At 42.4% G+C, this 19,001-nt stretch overlaps 1 protein-coding gene across 5 annotated transcripts in view; it reads right to left on the reverse strand.

The window, feature by feature from the left end:
- Positions 1-9,620: 9,620 nt before the first annotated feature.
- The window catches only part of Vapa (VAMP associated protein A), a 29,941-nt gene continuing 20,560 nt past the window's right edge, over positions 9,621-19,001 (reverse strand). For 2 of the 5 annotated variants that reach the window (XM_008767384.2, XM_039084145.2), the window contains 3 exons: positions 15,520-15,642; positions 11,736-11,909; positions 9,621-10,403 (listed from right to left, as the gene is read on the reverse strand). In XM_008767384.2, the coding sequence (XP_008765606.1) occupies positions 10,245-10,403; positions 11,736-11,909; positions 15,520-15,642 (456 nt within the window). In that variant the 3' untranslated portion in view covers positions 9,621-10,244. 5 annotated transcript variants of the gene reach the window in all.

The raw sequence follows: 19,001 nt of genomic DNA on the forward strand, positions 1-19,001 counted from the left end.
TCATTTGGCTCACCTAATTAACATGCCCAATCAAAATTAAACACCTCATCCTAACACAAGATTTCCCCCCTTCCCTTTATAAATTGCCATTTTCCCTTGGGTCAACTTGCTTTCCCCTCTATCCAGAGGTAGTGCTTTGTCTCTTTGGGGCAAGTAAATCTCTTTTGTGCTGAGAACTCGGTCTTGATGCGTCTTGTGCTGACGCTTGTCCTTTCAGTGAGGTTTCAAAACCCCCTTATTTTTTAATGCTCTCCTCCTTAGTAGATGAGACCAAAGGTGGCTCTCGACTCATCCTTGCTGAGTTCACCATTAAGCCACGTCCTCCTTGCCACCCCCACCCTCTCCCTTGCCAGTAGTAGAATGGTAAAGCAATCTTGGAACCAAGTATCTAGTCTGCCACTGTAGGCTCGTTCTTACACAATTGCTCCAAGCTGTCAGCTGGTCACATTTGAGAGGCTGATCTGAAATATCATGCAAACGTGGCATCCCACAGACTCCAGAATCGAGACCCCTTTCAGCTCTCCCACTTGGCACCAGCTTTACATTACCCTGGCTGGGCATCCTGGGCTCTGATGACTATGTACAGTTTCACTATTTAACGTTCTATCAATAGGACCCCTGTCTTAGTGTCTCTGTTGATATGATCAAACACCTTGTCCAAAGCAATTTGAGTACCCAACTTACATATCCTGAATCACAGTCCACTGAGGGAAGCCAGGGCAGCAACTAAAACCAGGCAGGAACCTGGAGGCAGGAGCTGATGCAGAGGCCACGGAGGGCTGCTGCTGACGGGCTTGCTCCACCTGCTTTCTTATAGAATCCAGGAACACCAGCCAGAGGGTAACATCACCCTTATGGAAGCATTCTCTCAGCTGAGGCTTCCTCCTCTCCAGTGAGTCTCAATTTTGTCAACTTGACATGAAATGACCCAGCACAACCCCCTACATGGACCTACTTCAATATGAAGTAATCTTACCATATCCCCAGATCCACTCTCACTGAACACAGGGAGAAGCACCTGGAGTTAATGCATATCTAAACCAGGTATCATACAAATTAATAACAGATGGTAAAAATAATATGTATCAGAATGAACTTACAGAGGTTATAGGGAGAATCGTGACTCAAACCTTGTATTTTCTTTTTTTTTTTTTGGTTCTTTTTTTCGGAGCTGGGGACCGAACCCAGTGCCTTGCGCTTCCTAGGTAAGCGCTCTACCACTGAGCTAAATCCCCAGCCCCAAACCTTGTATTTTCTAAGAGTTTCTGATTTTATGCCATTTCATTTTGTACAACCTAATCCCCCCCCGCCCCCATGCCAATCATCTGGAGACACAAACTGGCCCATGTAGTCATGTTTAAAAAAAAAAAATCATATCCGTGCATATGCACTCACTTCTTTTTATAGTTGTTTTTCAAAACGATGAAAGCCTATGACATAGACACTGTCAGGTCAAGGAAACTCCACTCCCAGTGGCTAGACAAAAGCCAGCATTCCTCAGGACTCCCAGAGCCATTTCCTCACCATGGGCAGAAGGGACAAGAGGCTACCTGCTGTGCCTATCTCACATCAAAGTGCATGCTGGCCTCCAGGCTCCCTCAGTATCTCAAGAACCTGTTACACATTTCAGAGCCCATGCTGGCACACGCCCTTCACACTAAACTCCAGTCATGAGTTCCTCATTCCTACGACCATGTCATTTCTGCTATGCACTCTCTTGGCCATCTGTTGTCTTCCTCTCTTGCACCCCTCATCCCCCGCCTTGGTCCTCTTGGTCCAGGGGCCTTGTTCAGTCTACTGCTTCCTCTCTGTTCTGGACTCTGGCTGTTCTCTCCTCGAAGCTACAACAAAAGCCTCTGCCTAGCCACGCCTTGGAGCAGCCATGCCCTCGGTTTACACACACATGTATTAGCACTTTCAGGGGAGGGGTTGGGGAAATCCAACTCTCCTGACCAGCCGTCCTAGAGATAGAAACTCAGGAACGTGAAGAGCTACGGTGTCCGAGGTGGTACCAAACATCTGTGCTAAAAGCGAGGGGAAATCCCACCCCCGACAGACCTTGTGTGTCACCATCAGGCAGTGATGGCACTGGCTCAACCCACAGGCTACAGGATGTGGCAGGGCCTTTGGTTTCCAGTTCTAGCGTTGGCAACAAGGAAAACCATGCCAAACATTTCAAGGGCTACATTTGGGTGGAAACAAAACAAATGCTGAGTGAGGGACTGTCTTAGCTAGGGTTCCATTGCTGTGGGGAGAGACTATAACCTCAGTGACTCTTACAAGCAACAGCACTTTACTGGGACTGGCTTAGTTAGAGGTTCAGTCCATTTCCATCATGGCAGAAGCATGGCAGCATCGGCAGGCACGGAGCTGCAGGAACTGAGAGTTCATCACCAGCTAAAGACAGCTATGAAACTTGACTTCCAGGAAGTTGGGAGGAGGGTCTCAAAGCCCACCCCAGTGACACACTTCCTCCAAGGCCAGACCTCCCAAGAGTGCCACTCCCTAGGCCAAGCACCACAGGGACACGCTTAGGTGACAACTCGACGTGGTATCTTACATACATGTAGTTACACACAGTATGAACCAAAGCCTGGAGATAAGATCATAACCCCTGGTTAGCAGTGTGAAGGAAATGGCAGGGTAGAGCATGAAGGCTCCAAGTCTGCCTTTAGTGATAGCGGCCTCTGGTACAGCTAAAGCAAACGGGAAAAGTAAATCGTTAAAGCTGGAAAACTTCCAAAGGAAGGAAGTAAACTACAGCAAACGAGGAAGGGACGACACTGCTGGAACGGGAGACCCACTGTACAGATGTGTAACTCCACTCTGCTGCCATCTAGTGTGCTCTTCAGGAGCTAGTACCAAGCACACACAGGGAAAGACTTGTATTTAAATAAGAGGCAGTGTCTGCAGAGACAGGAGCACCCATCTACCCATCTACCTGCACCTTCCCTATCCACTTTGAGATGAAAAACTTAACTTTGGCACTTCATAAATCTCATGTTGAGAACCAAGGGTTAAGTTTCTTACCAACAATACTCTTAATACCTCCCAGAAATATCCATCCCACTTTTTAAATTTTATTTATTTATTCTATATATGTGAGTACACTGTCTTCACACACCAGAAGGCATTGAATCCCATTACAGATGGTTTTGAGCCACCATGTGGTTGCTGGGAATTGAACTCAGGACCTCTGGAAGAGCAGTCAGAGCTCTTAACCACTGAGCCATCCTCTCCAGTCCCCCATCCCACTTTTTGTAAAAGTCATTTCACCCAATTCAAAATGTGCAATTTTATTTGAATTACTTACTGGGGGAGGAGGACTGCATGTGGAGAGGAGAAACTAACTTGTGAGGATAGATTCTTGCAAATTAAAACCCTCTACAAGCAATCTGGACTTTAGGATAGCCGCTCAGGTATAGAACAATATCCAAAGTAACATACAGCATCCTTTCTGAAGAGCATCTTTCAAGTTCCTTACACATGGGGCAACTGGAATCCAAGAAACAGTTCTTAAGCAAATGAACTGGGATGCACAGGCCAGTCAAGCGGGGGGACATCATGAACTGTCCACGTCCTTAAGCAAGATTTGTCCTCACATCTTTTTCCAGGACAACAAACAGCTCAAGTTGGGACACAGGCTGCAAGGCTGTAAGTCTTTGCTTCTCTTATCAGCATCACAGCCAAGTCAGTCAAATGCATAAAGCCATGTGGCTGCACACTCGGTTTTACTCATTTTTTTTTTTTTTTTTTTGGTTCTTTTTTTCGGAGCTGGGGACCGAACCCAGGGCCTTGCGCTTCCTAGGCAAGCGCTCTACCACTGAGCTAAATCCCCAACCCGGTTTTACTTGTTTCTAACTGCTCAAAAGCACACAGCTCTGGAACCAGGGATGTATTAGGATATTTTCAAGTCATTTCCCTAGGGATCAGTCTAACCGTCAGCTTTTCCACCTGTGCCCTAGTTCCCACAGAAGAGAGACCTACTAATAACCAAATGCCTAGGCCTTGTGGTAAGCTTGTTGCTCAACTCGCTCAAAACGTTTATTAACCTATTTATGCTATTTTGTGTCTGCCGCTTGACCTCGGTTCCACTTCCTGAGTCCAGGTGATTAACCTGCATCCAACTATACCCCAGCCCCTCCCCCAAACTGCCCACCTCACCCTGCCGCGGCTTACTGGCTGCCAGCTTTTACTGACAAGGGATGCTTCCACACAGAACACACCAGGTCATGCCAGCAGACCAATACTCAGACTTCGTAGCCAGCTTCGGGATGACCAAGCATTCCCAAGATGCCCCGAGTGCAGCTTCTCCCACACCTCACTCAGAACTAAGCCAGTGTTCAAGTAACTTTTGCTTTTAATGTGAAAATGACAGACACATCATTACACTTTATTGGTTCCCATATTGTAACTTCTTTTGAGGCTACAAAATAAAGTCCATCTATTCAGCTTGATTTTGTCCTATCTTAAAAACAAAACAAAACAAAACCACACCTCCCCCTAACTCACATAGACCCAGTCCCTGAAACAGTCAGTGGACTAACAGGAATCGGCAAAGCTCCAGGGAAACTACTATGCGAATGTTTCTAACGCAGCAAATGTCAACTTTGGAGTTCGCTTCTTAAACCTCATTAAAAAGTCAAATCTTTGTTGCTTTTGACCTTGTTAAAACCTGCTCACATCAAGTAGTTTCAAAGATAAGGCAAAGGTAATCTCGCAGCAACACCAGCACTAAGACGATTCAGACACACTTGAACACTTTTGAGGACCGTTAACCTAGAATTTGTGAACTTGCGTCTTTCCCCAGGTATCTTTAAGGCGGTAAGCAGAGACTCAGAGCACCTGTGTGCGGCAGGTACAAGAGTGAGCGGAACTAAGGCGCACTGGTTACAGACAAAACGAGGGCGGCAGTGCACTTAGTGCCGGGTAAGGCCTCCCACACTAACGTCAGTGGTGATGAGTCTACTCCCGTGCTGACATACACAAAGCAGAACTCTAGCGAGAAAGGATGAAGACAATTTATATTATCTGCCAACAGAACTGGACTTCTTTCCAAGAACTTGGAAGGAAAATAATCTGATCACATTTCTGTAAGTAACTAAAAGAACAAAAAAATGAAGTCTCCTAAGAAAGGCAGTCAAGAGAGGGCCATGTGTATTTTCAAAAGTATCACATACTGTACTTTAGAAAATGCCTACCAAATACACAATGTAATTTACAGCCATCACCATGGACACTGCAGCCCGAACACGGATGCAGAGAAGACAAACAGGGCGGTCACAGAGGAGCTGTTTACCAAACTCAAATGCCGTACCTTTTACACCTACTCAGGAAGCTGTGTCGGCCAGCCTGTGAGACGCTTTTCCTCAGCCCGTGGAAGGCCTGAATCCTCCCCTACAAACCAAAGGGGCTGAGAAACAGAACTGTGGGGGATTTTTTTGTTCTTTATTTTTATCCTCTCCTTTCCATCTTCTGCACGTGCATCTCCTTCTTATATTTCTCGGAACAAACTCCTTCTTCAGCTTTGTCTAACTTTGGATCCATCTAATTTGTTGGATTCTGTAATTTTAGGTTTCACAGTTTTTATGTGTGCCTATATGTGTATGCGTGTATGAATGTGTGTTTAAAGTATTTTGAGTGTGTGTATGCCCATGTTGTATATCCAGGTCCATGTCCATGTGTATGCAAGTGTTTGGAGGCTAAAGGTTAACATCAAATGTTGTTCTTGGTCTTTCTCTACTTGATACATTGAGGCAGGGAGGGTCTCTTACTTAAACCTAAAACGTACCAATTTTGCTAGTTTTTCAGAAATTCAAATTTGAATTTCTACAAAACAGGATTTTTCTTTTTGAAAATTTCTTTCCTTGGGCTGGAGAGATGGCTCACGGTTAAGAGCACTGACTGCTCTTCCAGAGGTCCTGAGTTCAATTCCCAGCAACCACGTGGTGGCTCATCACAATGGGATTGGATGCTCTCTTCTGGTGTGTCTGAAGACAGCTACAGTGTACTCATACATAAAATAAATCTTAAAAAAAAAAAAAGGTTTAAGAAATATCAAGCTTACTTAAAGGATAGAGAGGCTGAGAAAGAAATTAGGGAAATGACACCCTTCACAATAGTCACAAATAATATAAAATACCTCAGTGTGACTCTAACCAAGCAAGTGAAAGATTTGTATGATAAGAACTTCGTCTCTGAAGAAAGAAACTGAAGACCTCAGAAGATGGAAAGATCTCCCATGCTCATGGATTGGCAGGACTAATATAGTAAAAATGGCCATTTTGCCAAAAGCAATCTACAGACTCAATGCAATCCCCATCAAAATTCCAACTCAATTCTTCATAGACTTAGAACAATTTGCAACTTCACCCGGAGTAACAAAAAAACCAGGAGAGCAAAAACTACCCTCAACAATAAAAGAACTTCTGGGGGAATCACCATCTCTGACCTCAAGCTGCATTACAAAGCAATCATGATAAAAACTGTATAACACTGGTACAGAGACAGTAGATCGATGGAATAGAAATGAAGACGAGAAATGAACCCACACACCTGTGCTCACTTGATTTTTGACAAAGGAGCCAAAACCATCCAATGGAAAAAAGACAGTATTTTCAATAAATGGTACTGGTTCAACTGGAGGTCAACATGTAGAAGCATGCAGATCAATCCATGCTTATCACCCTGAACAAAGCTTAAGTCCAAGTGGATCAAGGACCTCCACATAAAGCCAGATGCACTCAAACTAATAGAAGAAAAAGTGGGGAAGAGCCTCAAACACATGGGCCCTGGAGAAATTTTTCTGAACAAAACACCAATGGCTTATTCTCCAAGATCAAGACTCAACAAATGGGACCTCATAAAATTGCAAAGCTTCTGTAAGGCAAAGGACACTGTCATTAGGACAAAACGGCAACCAACAGATTGGAGAAAGATCTTTACCAATCCTACATCTGATAGAGGGGCTAATATCCAATATATACAAAGAACTCAAGTTAGATTCCAGAGAATCAAATTACCCTTTTAAAAAATGGGCTACAGAGCTAAACAAAGAATTCTCAACTGAAGGATATCGAATGGCTGAGAAGCACCTAAAGAAATGTTCAACTTTAGTCATAAGGGAAGTGCACATCAAAACAACCCTGAGATTTCACCTCATACCAGTCAGAATGGCTAAGATCAAAAACTCAAGTAACAGCAGATCCTGGCAAGGATGTGGAGAAAGAGGAACACTCCTCCATTGTTGGTGGGATTGCAAGCTGGTACAACCACTCTGGAAGTGGTCATTAGTCTGGAAGTTCCTCAGAAAATTGGATATAGTACTACCTGAGGACCCAGCTACACCACTCCTAGGTATATACCCAAATGATGCCCCAACATATAACAAGGACACATGCTCCATTATGTTCATAGCAGACTTATTCTATAATTGCCAGAAGCTGGAAAGAACCCAGATGTCCTTCAACAGAGGAATGGATACAGAAAATGTGGTTCATCTACACAATGGAGTGCTATTCAGCTACCAAAAACAATGACTTCATGACATTCATAGGCAACTGGATGGAAATATCATCCTGAATGAGGTAACCCAATCACAAAAAGACACACTTGGTATGAACTCACTGATAAGTGGATATTAGCCCAAATGCTTGAATTACCCAAGATACAATCCACAGAACACGTGAAGCTCAAGAAGGAGGACAACCAAAGTTCACATGCCTCAGTCCTTCTTAAAAGGGGGAATAAAAATATTCATAGGAGGGGATATGGAGACAAAGTTTGGAGCGGAGACTGAAGGAATGGCCATTCAGATCTTGTCCCACCTGGGCATCCAGCCCATATATATACAGCCACCAAACCCAGACAATATTGATGAAGCCAAGAAGGGCATGCTGACAGGAGCCTGATAGAGCTGTCTCCTGAGAGGCTCTGCCAGAGCCTGACAAATACAGAGGCGGATGCTCGCAGCCAACCACTGAACTGAGAACAGGATCCCCACTAGAGGAGTTAGAGAAAGGATTGAAAGAGCTGAAGAGGTTTGCAGCAACCCCATAAGAACAATACCAACAGCCAGAGCTCCCAGGGACTAAACCACCATCCAAAGAGTACACATGGACAGAGCCATGGCTCCAGCTGCATATGTAGCAGAGGATGGCCTTGTTAGGCACCAATGGGAGAAGCCCTCGGTCCTGCCAAGGCTGGACCCCCCAGTGGAATGTCAGGATGGGGAGGTGAGAAGAGGGGGGAGGTGAGAAGAGGAGGGTGGCTGGGGAGGAAGGAACACCCTCCTAGAAGGAAGAGGAAGATGAGCTAGGTGGCTTATAGATGAGAAACCTGGAAATGGAATAACATTTGAAATGTAAACAAAGTGTCCAAGAAAAAAGAAATATCAAGCTTGAACTTATCACCATTGAATGATTTTATAAAGAACTTTAGACCAAGGAAGGAGCTGCTGATTCTATACTCAGGGGATTAAAATGTAAGGTTGTCCTCATGCTTTCAGCGTTGGGGAGGGAACTTCTGTAGCAGTAATGCCAACAGCAATAGATCTAAGCATTACTTCTGGTCTGGTTGTTTTGTTTAGTCGTCTGGGGATAACAATACATCACATATAATCTGAGAAATTAAAGACAGTCCAAATACCTGGCAACACCCTTGTACAGACCTGCAACACGCTTCATGCACAGTAAGACCTTCAACTCAGTTTCTTCCCCAACAGAGTCCAATTCTTACAAAATCAAAATCTAGTTTTGATAACACAAACTCGCCTGTAGGTGATAAACTATATTCTCAGCTGAAAACAGTACTTTCTAAGTTTATCTTAGTACAAGTGATATAAACTAAGACATAAGACTACAGGGAAACATCAATCTATACGTAATGAGTGTTCAAACTGTAATTTTCACATGTCTAACACTGATTTGCAAAACTAATGTTTTGTTTTTCAAAAAGCAAATCCCCAAGTTTTGCTAATACTAATTTCCACAACAGAAAAACAATTCTTTTTAGCTATTATTAAGAAACACATTAAAAAGTAGAATTATTTAATGTACTGAGTATTTGAAATACAGGAGAATTAGTCTTCCTTGAGAAAAGTTTAAAACAAAACCTGGCAAGAATGGAGTCAGCTGAACAGGATTCAGTCAGCTGGCACGCAGGAGACATCACGATTACAGCACTGTTACATTTCATAAATTCAATTAAGATGTTCCAAAATCCCCGTTAGCTTTAAATCTTGTCATTTCTTAAGGCAGCCTGAAGACTAAACTACACATAGCCACAGGGCTAGGAAGAGCCCACACAGGACAAAAGCGTGCAGTGCACAAGGCCCCACTCCTTTGCTGGCTGGTGGCAGCAGCGTGCACCTTCAATCCTCAGGCTCAGAAGGCAGAGGCAGGCGGATACCTGAGTTCAGGGCCAGCCTGGACTACAGAGTAAGTTCCAGGACAGTCAAGGATACACTGAGAAGCCCTATCTTGAAAAACCAGAGCAAGGCAAAGCAAGCAAACAGATAAATCAATAAAGTCCAATAAAATTAGTTCACTGCAGATTGAACTTCCTCACCCACCCCACCCTTACCCGACCCAGCACAAATGACATGACAGACACAAACCAGCTGTCGAGCAAGAATCTGTTAACAGTTTTATTTTTTATGTTAAATACCATGGGACAGGATTGTAAGGATGAAAAACTCAGTCAACAAACTGCCTCACAAGGGATAAGAAAATTCTGCCATGATATTAGCAAAGGTAAAGGAGAAAATTTACACAGTAAGAGGCACCATTTCCCCCACAGAAAACCTCTTGGCATTTCCTGAATGAGTGGGATTAGCAATCTAAATAAATCATATTTCAAGAGGTAACAGCAACAGATAAAATTTAAAGGGATTATTAAAATAACATTTACAAGACTGAACAATTCTTGAACTCTTATTAAAACCACAAAGAAAGAACAATTCTTTATTATGAATTTCATAAAGGACTGGATGTGCGACTGGCATCTGCTAGTGATGATCTGGTAATATACAATTTGTCCAGTAGCCGAACAGTTTGTTTTTATTGTGTTTTCTAACCGTAAGAGATCATTAAAGGCAAAGCCTATATGACGCTGTACACACAAAAAAAAATGGTCACCACGGGCCATGGTCACCGCGGGCCATACTACCAATGAAATGGTAGGTAAACAAATCTTTTTCTGGTCGAGAGAAAAGAAAAAAGAAACAGCACTCTGCATGCTTCACTCTACAAGATGAATTTCCCTAGAAAGAATCCAATGAAAATGGCTGCAATTACAACCAGAAGAGAAGGAAGAGGACTGGTGACATTATCTCTGAAGGACACGGCTGAGGTGGATCCAGGTTTATCCGAATGTGCTACCTTTCTGAGCCGTAGGCCTTCATCCTGGGGGAAACACAGAAAACAAAGATTTTAAGCAACAGCACACACAGGTGAGTAGTGGGGCTAATAGTTCATAAAGAGCGTGGAGGGCTAGGAATAGGGGCAAGAATAAATTCCCATCTACCTTGGGCACCTGTGGAATTAGGAAAAACTCTAAAACTGAATTAAAGCAACTGCTGAATAATTCTATAAATCCGCCAAGACAATCAAAAGCGTTCATGTGATATGAATTACACTGCAATAACAATGACTATTAAAACACAAACTGAGAAATGTGTTCTGACAGAACATGTGTACTCACTCCACTAAGCTCCACGGCATTTTTAATTGGCCACAGCCATGGGCCAGAGGCTATCAATGCACCCTATACTCAACAACGTCAAAAGCCACATGGCAGACACAGGAGGAATCATTTTCATAGTCTTGATATGTGCAGAGCAAAACCTAGGAACATACGTAAGGGGGCCACCATGGAGCATAGACTAATGCAGACCACATACGGGAACCCTCTGAAGCCCCTGCCCAGACTGGAAATTGCTTCCTTGTGTTAAAGTACCTTATTTGCTTCCATGTAAAAGAATGAGCTGCCCCCTTCTCACTAAAACGGTTTCACACAGCACTAAGTTTAAGTTTCTGATAGTCCTATGATTTTAGGAGATGTGACTGCCTTGGCTTCTCCTAGGAAAGCAACAGTTTCTCAAGCAAGTGGTTGTTATGATAGTATGTGTCACCTGGTCCTGGGGAAATTACAGATACCTCTTAACTTTATCAGGTGCTGGTCATACAACCTAAGAAACTAGAGAATGTTTACTACCTCAGTATCAACCATTCTATCCTCACCCCATTCCTCAACCAGCACCCCAGCTTCATTACAGTTTAACTTACTGTTCTAACATTAGGAATGTGTGAAGTGACACACGTCATTATAGCTGTCCTGAGTCCTCATCTTCCCCAGGCTGGTGACATGTGCTATGATCCTCTCAGAGGATGCCCAAACTCTGGTGCTAATTAGCAATGCTAATGTGTTAAGCTAGGCTAGGCCATTCGATAGGCAGGTGCATTTTCAACTTAGAGAAAGAATATAATCCTATCAAATGTCAAAAAAAAAAAAAAATCTTAGAACACTAACTAAAGATACCTGGCCATTTTATTTCCATTACCAGATTTCAGAAACTTCATTTCTTTAATCTTGTATTAACTAGTTCCAAGTAATAAGAACAGTCAAACGAGTTCAATAACCAGCAACAGGACTAACTATGAACACAGAGAGGCTGAAGGACACCAGCGCACTCCTCATACCTCATCCAGTCACCTCATTTTCAACCAACAACTTACTCTCAGGTGTCGGTTTTCTTCTGAGAGCTTCATCATTTCTCCCTGAAGTCGCTTGCACTCTTCCATCAGTTTCCTTGTCTCCGTGTCATTGAGTGAAACACTATGTGGTTTTGGCAGGGGTCCATCTTGCTTGGATGCATTCAGTGGGACAGCTTTGCTAGGTTCCATGTCGTTCTGTATTTCAAAGATAAGGGAATCTTTAAGCAAAAAAGGTATAGATTTTTAACTAATAAAAATCTAAGTTCTACATCTTTTCTAAAAATATTATGAAAATATGACAGGTTTCAGTGAATTAAGATTTATTAAGTAGCAAATATGACCATCTGTAGAGGATTTTCAGGGGAGCATGTCAGTAAACACTAGCAGTTAACCACAGGAAGCAGTGCACTCCCTCTAATCCACAGCCCTGGCACTGACCTTACCATGACACTTAAGGAGTCGCAATAACTCATCCTTTACACCCTTTACTCTAAATTTCAAGTGGAAGAAGAGTCACTTCTCTTTGTTATTCACCCCTAGACACACACTTTGGTCAAGAGCAGTCAGTGAAGGGACATAGGTTGGGTGAGAAGCTCCAGGTCATGTGTAATGGACAGGTTGTATGAGGGTCTGATTCTGCACTCAGATGAGGCTTAGAAAACTGGACGGTACAGGAACACCTCACAATCATTGCTGTAAATTGATAACTACCTAAGGACATACAGTCAAAAACAATCTAATGCCTATTAATGGAATACAGTACTAGAAGGTACAAACACTGGAAGGGAAACAATAAACAGATTACTACATGGGAAGCTATCTGTGGTCATAAACACAGATGATTACTCAAACTGTAAGACTGTCCAATTCGTGTGATATGTTGTAGTCTTCTATTTAAGTGGTAGGTTAAGACAGCTTTCAAAACTGTAAGGTCCAAATTCTTCCTTTTTCCCAACACCATAAGCACTTGCACATCTGTGGCAACACTAACATTATTTCTAAGCCTGTGATCTAAACTGTTTCAATTATCCTTAAAATCCAACATCATTATGCCACCACAGCATCAATTTAAAGTCATCCTTTTCAATTTAGATAGATTTTTAATTGTTAAAAATTTTTAGAAGGCTTGAGAGTTTAAGTCAATATAACATTTGACAGCAAGCAGGAGATCTTGGGTTTGCTACAGAAAACCAAAAAATAAAGTGAAATAGGCAACCTTTAATCCAGGTAATAAGTGCTAATCAAGATATTTACAAGAGTAAATTTTATGATATCCCAAAGTAGTCATTTATACCAGGATTAGAGGGGCTGTACAGAACCATTCTGGCAGCCAACTGAGCTATAATGGTTAATACTGTCCACTAGACAGATGTAGAATCACCCAGGACTGTAAACAAACCTCGGGGCACGTCTGTAAACTCTGTACTCTGAATGAATGGGAGTAGGTCCCGACTGGAGTGAGGAAGGGAGGTGGGCACCAGCACTCATCACTCCTCCCACCTGCAGACGCAGCCCGACAACCAGCTGCCCATGCCTCCAACTATGAGCCACATCAGGTCTCAGGAAGCCCCCCCCCCCCCCCAGGCCAGTACTTTACAAAAGCAACAAGGAGTTCTAATGCAAGACACTTAGTGACTTTTGACTGACCTGCGAGCAAATTTTCCCAGCTGAGAAGGGTACGTCCTTCAAAGTTAAAGAGCTGCTTAACTTCAGTTTGTTCTGAGTTTCTCTTGTGACTGTTCTTTATCATGTGATGCCCAACCAAACCCACCTCTAAAAGAAAAACCTTTACTTCATATTTTGCTAACAATATTTTCTGGGTTTTCTCCCTTGACAATAATTAAATTCACTTCAAACTGATTTTTCAAATCCCATCCTGCACAACTAAACTTCTAATTTAGAGAGAGAGAGAGAGAGAGAGCTCCCCATCTGTAAAGAGACAACATTTAACAAGAGATAACCGGAGTCCTCACACACATTCCCTTCAGGATGAAGAGTCCTAAGCACAGCATCTGTCTCACAGGCAGATAGGACTATTCGTACTATCCTCCTGCACCTGTGTTTTACACAACGTGTAGGCCCTTGGTTCAGTGACCCAGGAGTACAAATAAAAAGGCAGCATTCATGTCACTATGCATTCACGTCACTATACAGGTGTGCGCTCTGCTTTCTCTACCTTTTAATTATTTCAAGTGGCACGATATTTCATTAAATATTCTAATCTAGGATTATTCAATCACTCAGCACTTCACTTTTGTTATGAGTCTGGCTGTTGTTCGGAATCTGTAGCACAAAGCATAGCAAATGCACAAACAAACAAACCTAACTTCTGGGTCTCTAATGTATAGACAAACCCTCTGGCTTAGCTGGAGACCCAGAGGGAAAACAGAGTCTTCTGCGGGACACTCAGCAGGCGACTGTGTAAGGGCTTCTGATGAGCCCTCCATCAGTGGGTCTGCCTACAGGAAGTCAGCCTGCTCTTTTTAGTTACTTCAGATTGAGCCACAAAGAGGAGACTGTTCTTAGGACCATGGACCAAGCAAACAGATTCAACATCCGGTGCGTGACTCTTACCAACAAGAGCAGCCTCCTGCTTTTACAGCTCAAGTCAGAGTAAGCTACAGCGGGGTATCAAGGCAAGCCAGCATGCTACACCTTCTGCTAGTTCATAGTCTTTGGCCAAACCATAGTCGTCCCTTGTCAGTCCCTTTCACTAACCTTGTTGGGGGCAAATGAGGGAAAAGTGAAACCTGGGGCAGAACAAACACTGCAGCAAACTCTAAAAGAGGAGCCAAAGGGCGTCTCAGCACTACAGTGAGTAAAGGAGTTGATATACCAAGATGGTGTGCAGCTAAAGGCAAAACCTCTGTCTATGCCATCAGAATTAAACTTTTAATCTATGAATTGAAATATTCAAAAATTAAGACTTCCTAAAGTTTTTCTTTCTACCCTAACAGCAAAAGGATGATTTCTCTAGGCCCATGGTCACCAAAAGAAAGTAATTCCAAATTATAAAGCCAAACAGTTAGACATTTAGATAAAAAGGCTCATTTGTTTGAGATAGGCCCTCACTATGTAGCTCAGCTAGCCTGAAACTAGCTCTATGGGCCAGGCTAGCCCTCAATTCACAGCCCTCTACCTGCCTCTGCCTCCCTGGTGCGAACGTGTTTTAAAGTCTTATTAGTTAGTGTGAGGGAGCTAGAGACAGTCCAGTGATCAAGACCAAGTAACGATGACAGAGCACTTTTATTTTTCTTTCCTAAAGCACAATGCTTGTGGAAAAGCAGTGTTTGCCACCTTTCCTACTTACTATGTATCTGCGATGCTAATTCACACAAGATTCAAATTCCACTTCGGTATTTGCTCTTTAAATCTCATTTACAGGAAAAACAACATCAGCTTAATTCTGCTCGCACTGCTGTCCAGCTCACCACTCTGACTCTACTGACTGTTTCAGAGCAGAATTGTGTGCGGGCTTTTGAGCTCTCCTGGTAACTTTAGGTCCAGTCTAACACTTTAATTGTGTGGCTGGTGAAGCAGCAGAGGGCTTGCATACGGGAAGCCCTGGGTCTACCCCCAAGCATAGAACCAGGTCTCAGCATTTGTAAGGGCGGGCAGGAAGATAAGGAACTCAAGGTCATCCTTAGCTATACTCTGACCTGAGACTAATCTGGGCTATGTGAGACCCTGTCTCAGAAACAATCGACTATTTATTAATATCCTCAATATTACTCATCTGCTTAGGTATGTACAGTAACTTACTAACACTAGTAGTCTCCTACTTCTGTTAGCTCCTATGACAAACCTGCTTCACCTCTTTTAGCTCCCTGGGATCACTCTTCATGTGATAACTGGCAGGTGTTGCAACTGTACTGCTGATGCTGCTCACTGAGGTGACAGCTGACGCGATCCCTGGTAGAGTTTTACCCTGAGTAGCATGGGAAAAATATTCTCAGATTCATACCAAACTGATTTCTCCTGTATATTGGGAATGACTACAAGAAATAGCTTAAATCTGTAAAATATTGATATCTTATTCTATAAAAATAAATAACCCATCAGAATTAGAACATCAAAGCAAAAAAAAAACATTTGTGAACTTGCTTTTCATAAATATTTCTACACAAAATTAGACTGTCCTATTTGCATATCTTCATCTATCAAATGTATATATTAATTAAATATAGGCAAAATTCATACTGTCCTAAAAAAATTAGTTCTTCCTCTAATTCTATGGCAAAAAAAAAAAAAAAAACACAAAAAAACTAATACATGTCATTAACTGAAAAATAGTGTCATATCCTCTTTCTTTTGCTAACACTTAACACGAACATTTTCTTATTAAGGTTAAAAAATGGTAATGATATGTAAGCCTCTTTTATACTCAGGACCCTGTTAATCCCCAAACACACCAAGTCAATAAAAATTCAACAATTCATAAAATATTCTGGCTAGCCTACCACAATTCCACAGTTCTCTACTTACCTTTCAAATTCTCTTAACAGGTAAAAATTAGTTAACTCAAAAAGTTGAGCACAAAATATTTAGCAGACATCCCCTATTTTGTTTCAACAAAAATAGCATGTATTTTGAAAAATAAAATGCCTTTATAAAACGGCTCCTGAACCTCTGTTCCAATCAGCGCCATTGTCATTAAAGCAAGTTAGTTTTTGCAGAAACTATGTCTAGACTCTCTGATGTTATTTATGTAGGTCAATGCAGTAAGTACACTAGTTTTACTAATCTGGAAAATGTCAAGCAATTGATACTGAATAGGCTATAAAATATCAAAAAGCCTCATTCCATCCTTAAAAACACTACAAGCAACTGAGTCAGGTATGGTGGCTGGCACGCACCTTTAATACCAGCACTAGAAAGGCAGAGGCAGAAGATGTCAGTGAGTGCAAAGCCAATCTACCCTACCATATCGAGCGCCAGGACAGCCAGAATTACCTAAGAGAGACCTTGTCTCAAGAGAACAAAAACAAAATAAAGTAAAAACTTCCAGCAACTGGACACTGAATATTTTGTAATCTAAAGCAAACAATAGCTAAGAAGAACTAAGTTATACAGAACTTCACTTTATGAGGAGTCCACATAAAGGCTCTCCAGTAGACAACTCTGGTACCAGGCAAACAAACGCCTGCTGGACCTGCACTCGGAGCGACAGTGCATGTGATGCTCAACAACTGCACTGTTTCAGTTTTGCGGTCTAGAAAAAATTAATGGTGTCTCCTTTTTAACTAAGTTTAAACTGCTTGAGTTTCCCTGTTCATTCTGACAAACCAAAACATGAACTAAAAACATTATGTATTTAAGCTGACTGCTTGTTACCTTATGACATGATCCCAAAACCTCAAACATTTTAATTTATAGTGTCTTCCAAAAATTCTAAGAAATCACAAAATACCATGTTTCCCTCACTGCTTCCAGGACCATGAATACAAAACAAATACCACACTGGAAAGGTTAGTATCCTCCAGCAGTGCAGTGTGACAGCGTGAGATGCCTCATTATTTCGTTCAGGGTACCCCAATACAAAGTAGGGCAGAAGAGTTGGGGCATGGGTGGGGGAGTTTAAACTAACCCAGACTCCTCTCTACCATACTGAAACAAAGTTAAATATATCAAAAAACTCGGAACTCTCAAGTAACTGTGGCATAAAAACCCAGTAACTATTCAAAGTGATAGTTATTAATGATGGTTATTAATGAGACTGATTCCAGAATTAGTTCACAATGTACATTAATGTAGGAAAAAAGGTCAAATTCTACATAGAGTTCTTCAGTTTCCTGCACACTTTTCAATAACTGACATTTCTTAGACTCTGCAGATGAGTGCCAGCAGCAAAATGAGCTTGAATAGAGAACCCTATTTCCAAAAGTAAATTTCACAACACTCCAAAAGTTAACTGTCCTCCAGTTTCCTCCTCTGGAGTTGCTGGGGTTTCGGGCCAGGGTGCCTCTACCACACAAGCTTCGGTGGTGCTGTCCTGTCATTTAACCCAGGGTATTGTATGCTAAACCTGCCTCCTACCCACTAACCTATATCCTCACCATGTCTCATCTTGAAATGGAAACTCCACACATTTAAAAATGTCCACCTACTATCATAAGGCTTATTCCTGAAATACAAGCTCTCACGATGCCAAGACAGGAGGACTGTCCCAAGTTTGAGGGCAGCCTACGCATACAGTGAGTTACGGACCATCCTGGGCCAGAGAAAAACCCTGTCTTCCAAGTAATGATGAACAAGACAAAACAAAAGCTTAACTGCATAGTAACAGTACTTCAGGAGGCCTACACAAGGATCTGCTATTACACAGCCTTAAAAGCCATTGTCAATCTAGTGCCCACACTGCCACTCTGAAATGCCTTCTCTGACTTTTATAGAGTTTTGTTCGCTTTTATAAGAAAGGGCCTAACTACTACCCTGTAGCACAAGCTGACCTGGAACTCACAGCAATCCTCCTGCTTCCAAAGTACTGGAATTAGAGACATAAGCAGCCAAAGCCACACTTCCAGTGTTTAAGAAATGATTTAAGTCTGAGCCTAGAAAAATCCTGGCCATATAATATATTAAGAGAATTGGAAATGAACTGGAAGTTCTTAGGTCACTGGTGACTACAGAGGTTCCTAACAGTCAGCACACTGGTGATATGACTGTCAGTCAGTCTCTAAAGACAGACAGCTTCCCTCCACAGCTCCAGGAAAAATGTACGGAAACTGAAAAGAGGTAAATGCTTGAAGAATGGGATGCAGTGTGCAGCTCTGACTTCCCAGCAGGTCACCAATGTGGCAACTCTTCGACTTGCAGCAGCTGCGACACCTGCACAGGAGCTCCCCAAACCCTGTCAGGAGAATGCAGAGCTCACGGAGTCCCGTCCCACCCCAAAGACTCATGCTAGCTTACTGCTGATGGAGAGAGGAGAGGTATTTCTCTTCACTGTCACTAGTGAGGCGAACAAAGCCATGTAAACAAAACTGAACAATTCTCCTGTGACAGCCTGATCCAAAAAGCATCTGAGTAGCAGTAAGGCCAGTCAGAAAAAGGAAAGGAATCCATGAGGGGGCAGAAGAAAAACAAGGGCATTGAACATGATCAAACTAGATTATGTAGATATATGAAAATAACAGTGAAACCTATTATGTATAGCTAATATATATAATAAAAATGTTAAAAATGAGAGGTCACTAATGATTACTTGGTTTAAGTGCTAAGAGCCAACTTGAAAGGTCTAATAAGGGGTTGGGGATTTAGCTCAGTGGTAGAGCGCTTGCCTAGGAA

The sequence above is a fragment of the Rattus norvegicus genome, chromosome 9, assembly GCF_036323735.1.
Source record: "Rattus norvegicus strain BN/NHsdMcwi chromosome 9, GRCr8, whole genome shotgun sequence".
NCBI lineage: Eukaryota > Metazoa > Chordata > Mammalia > Rodentia > Muridae > Rattus > Rattus norvegicus.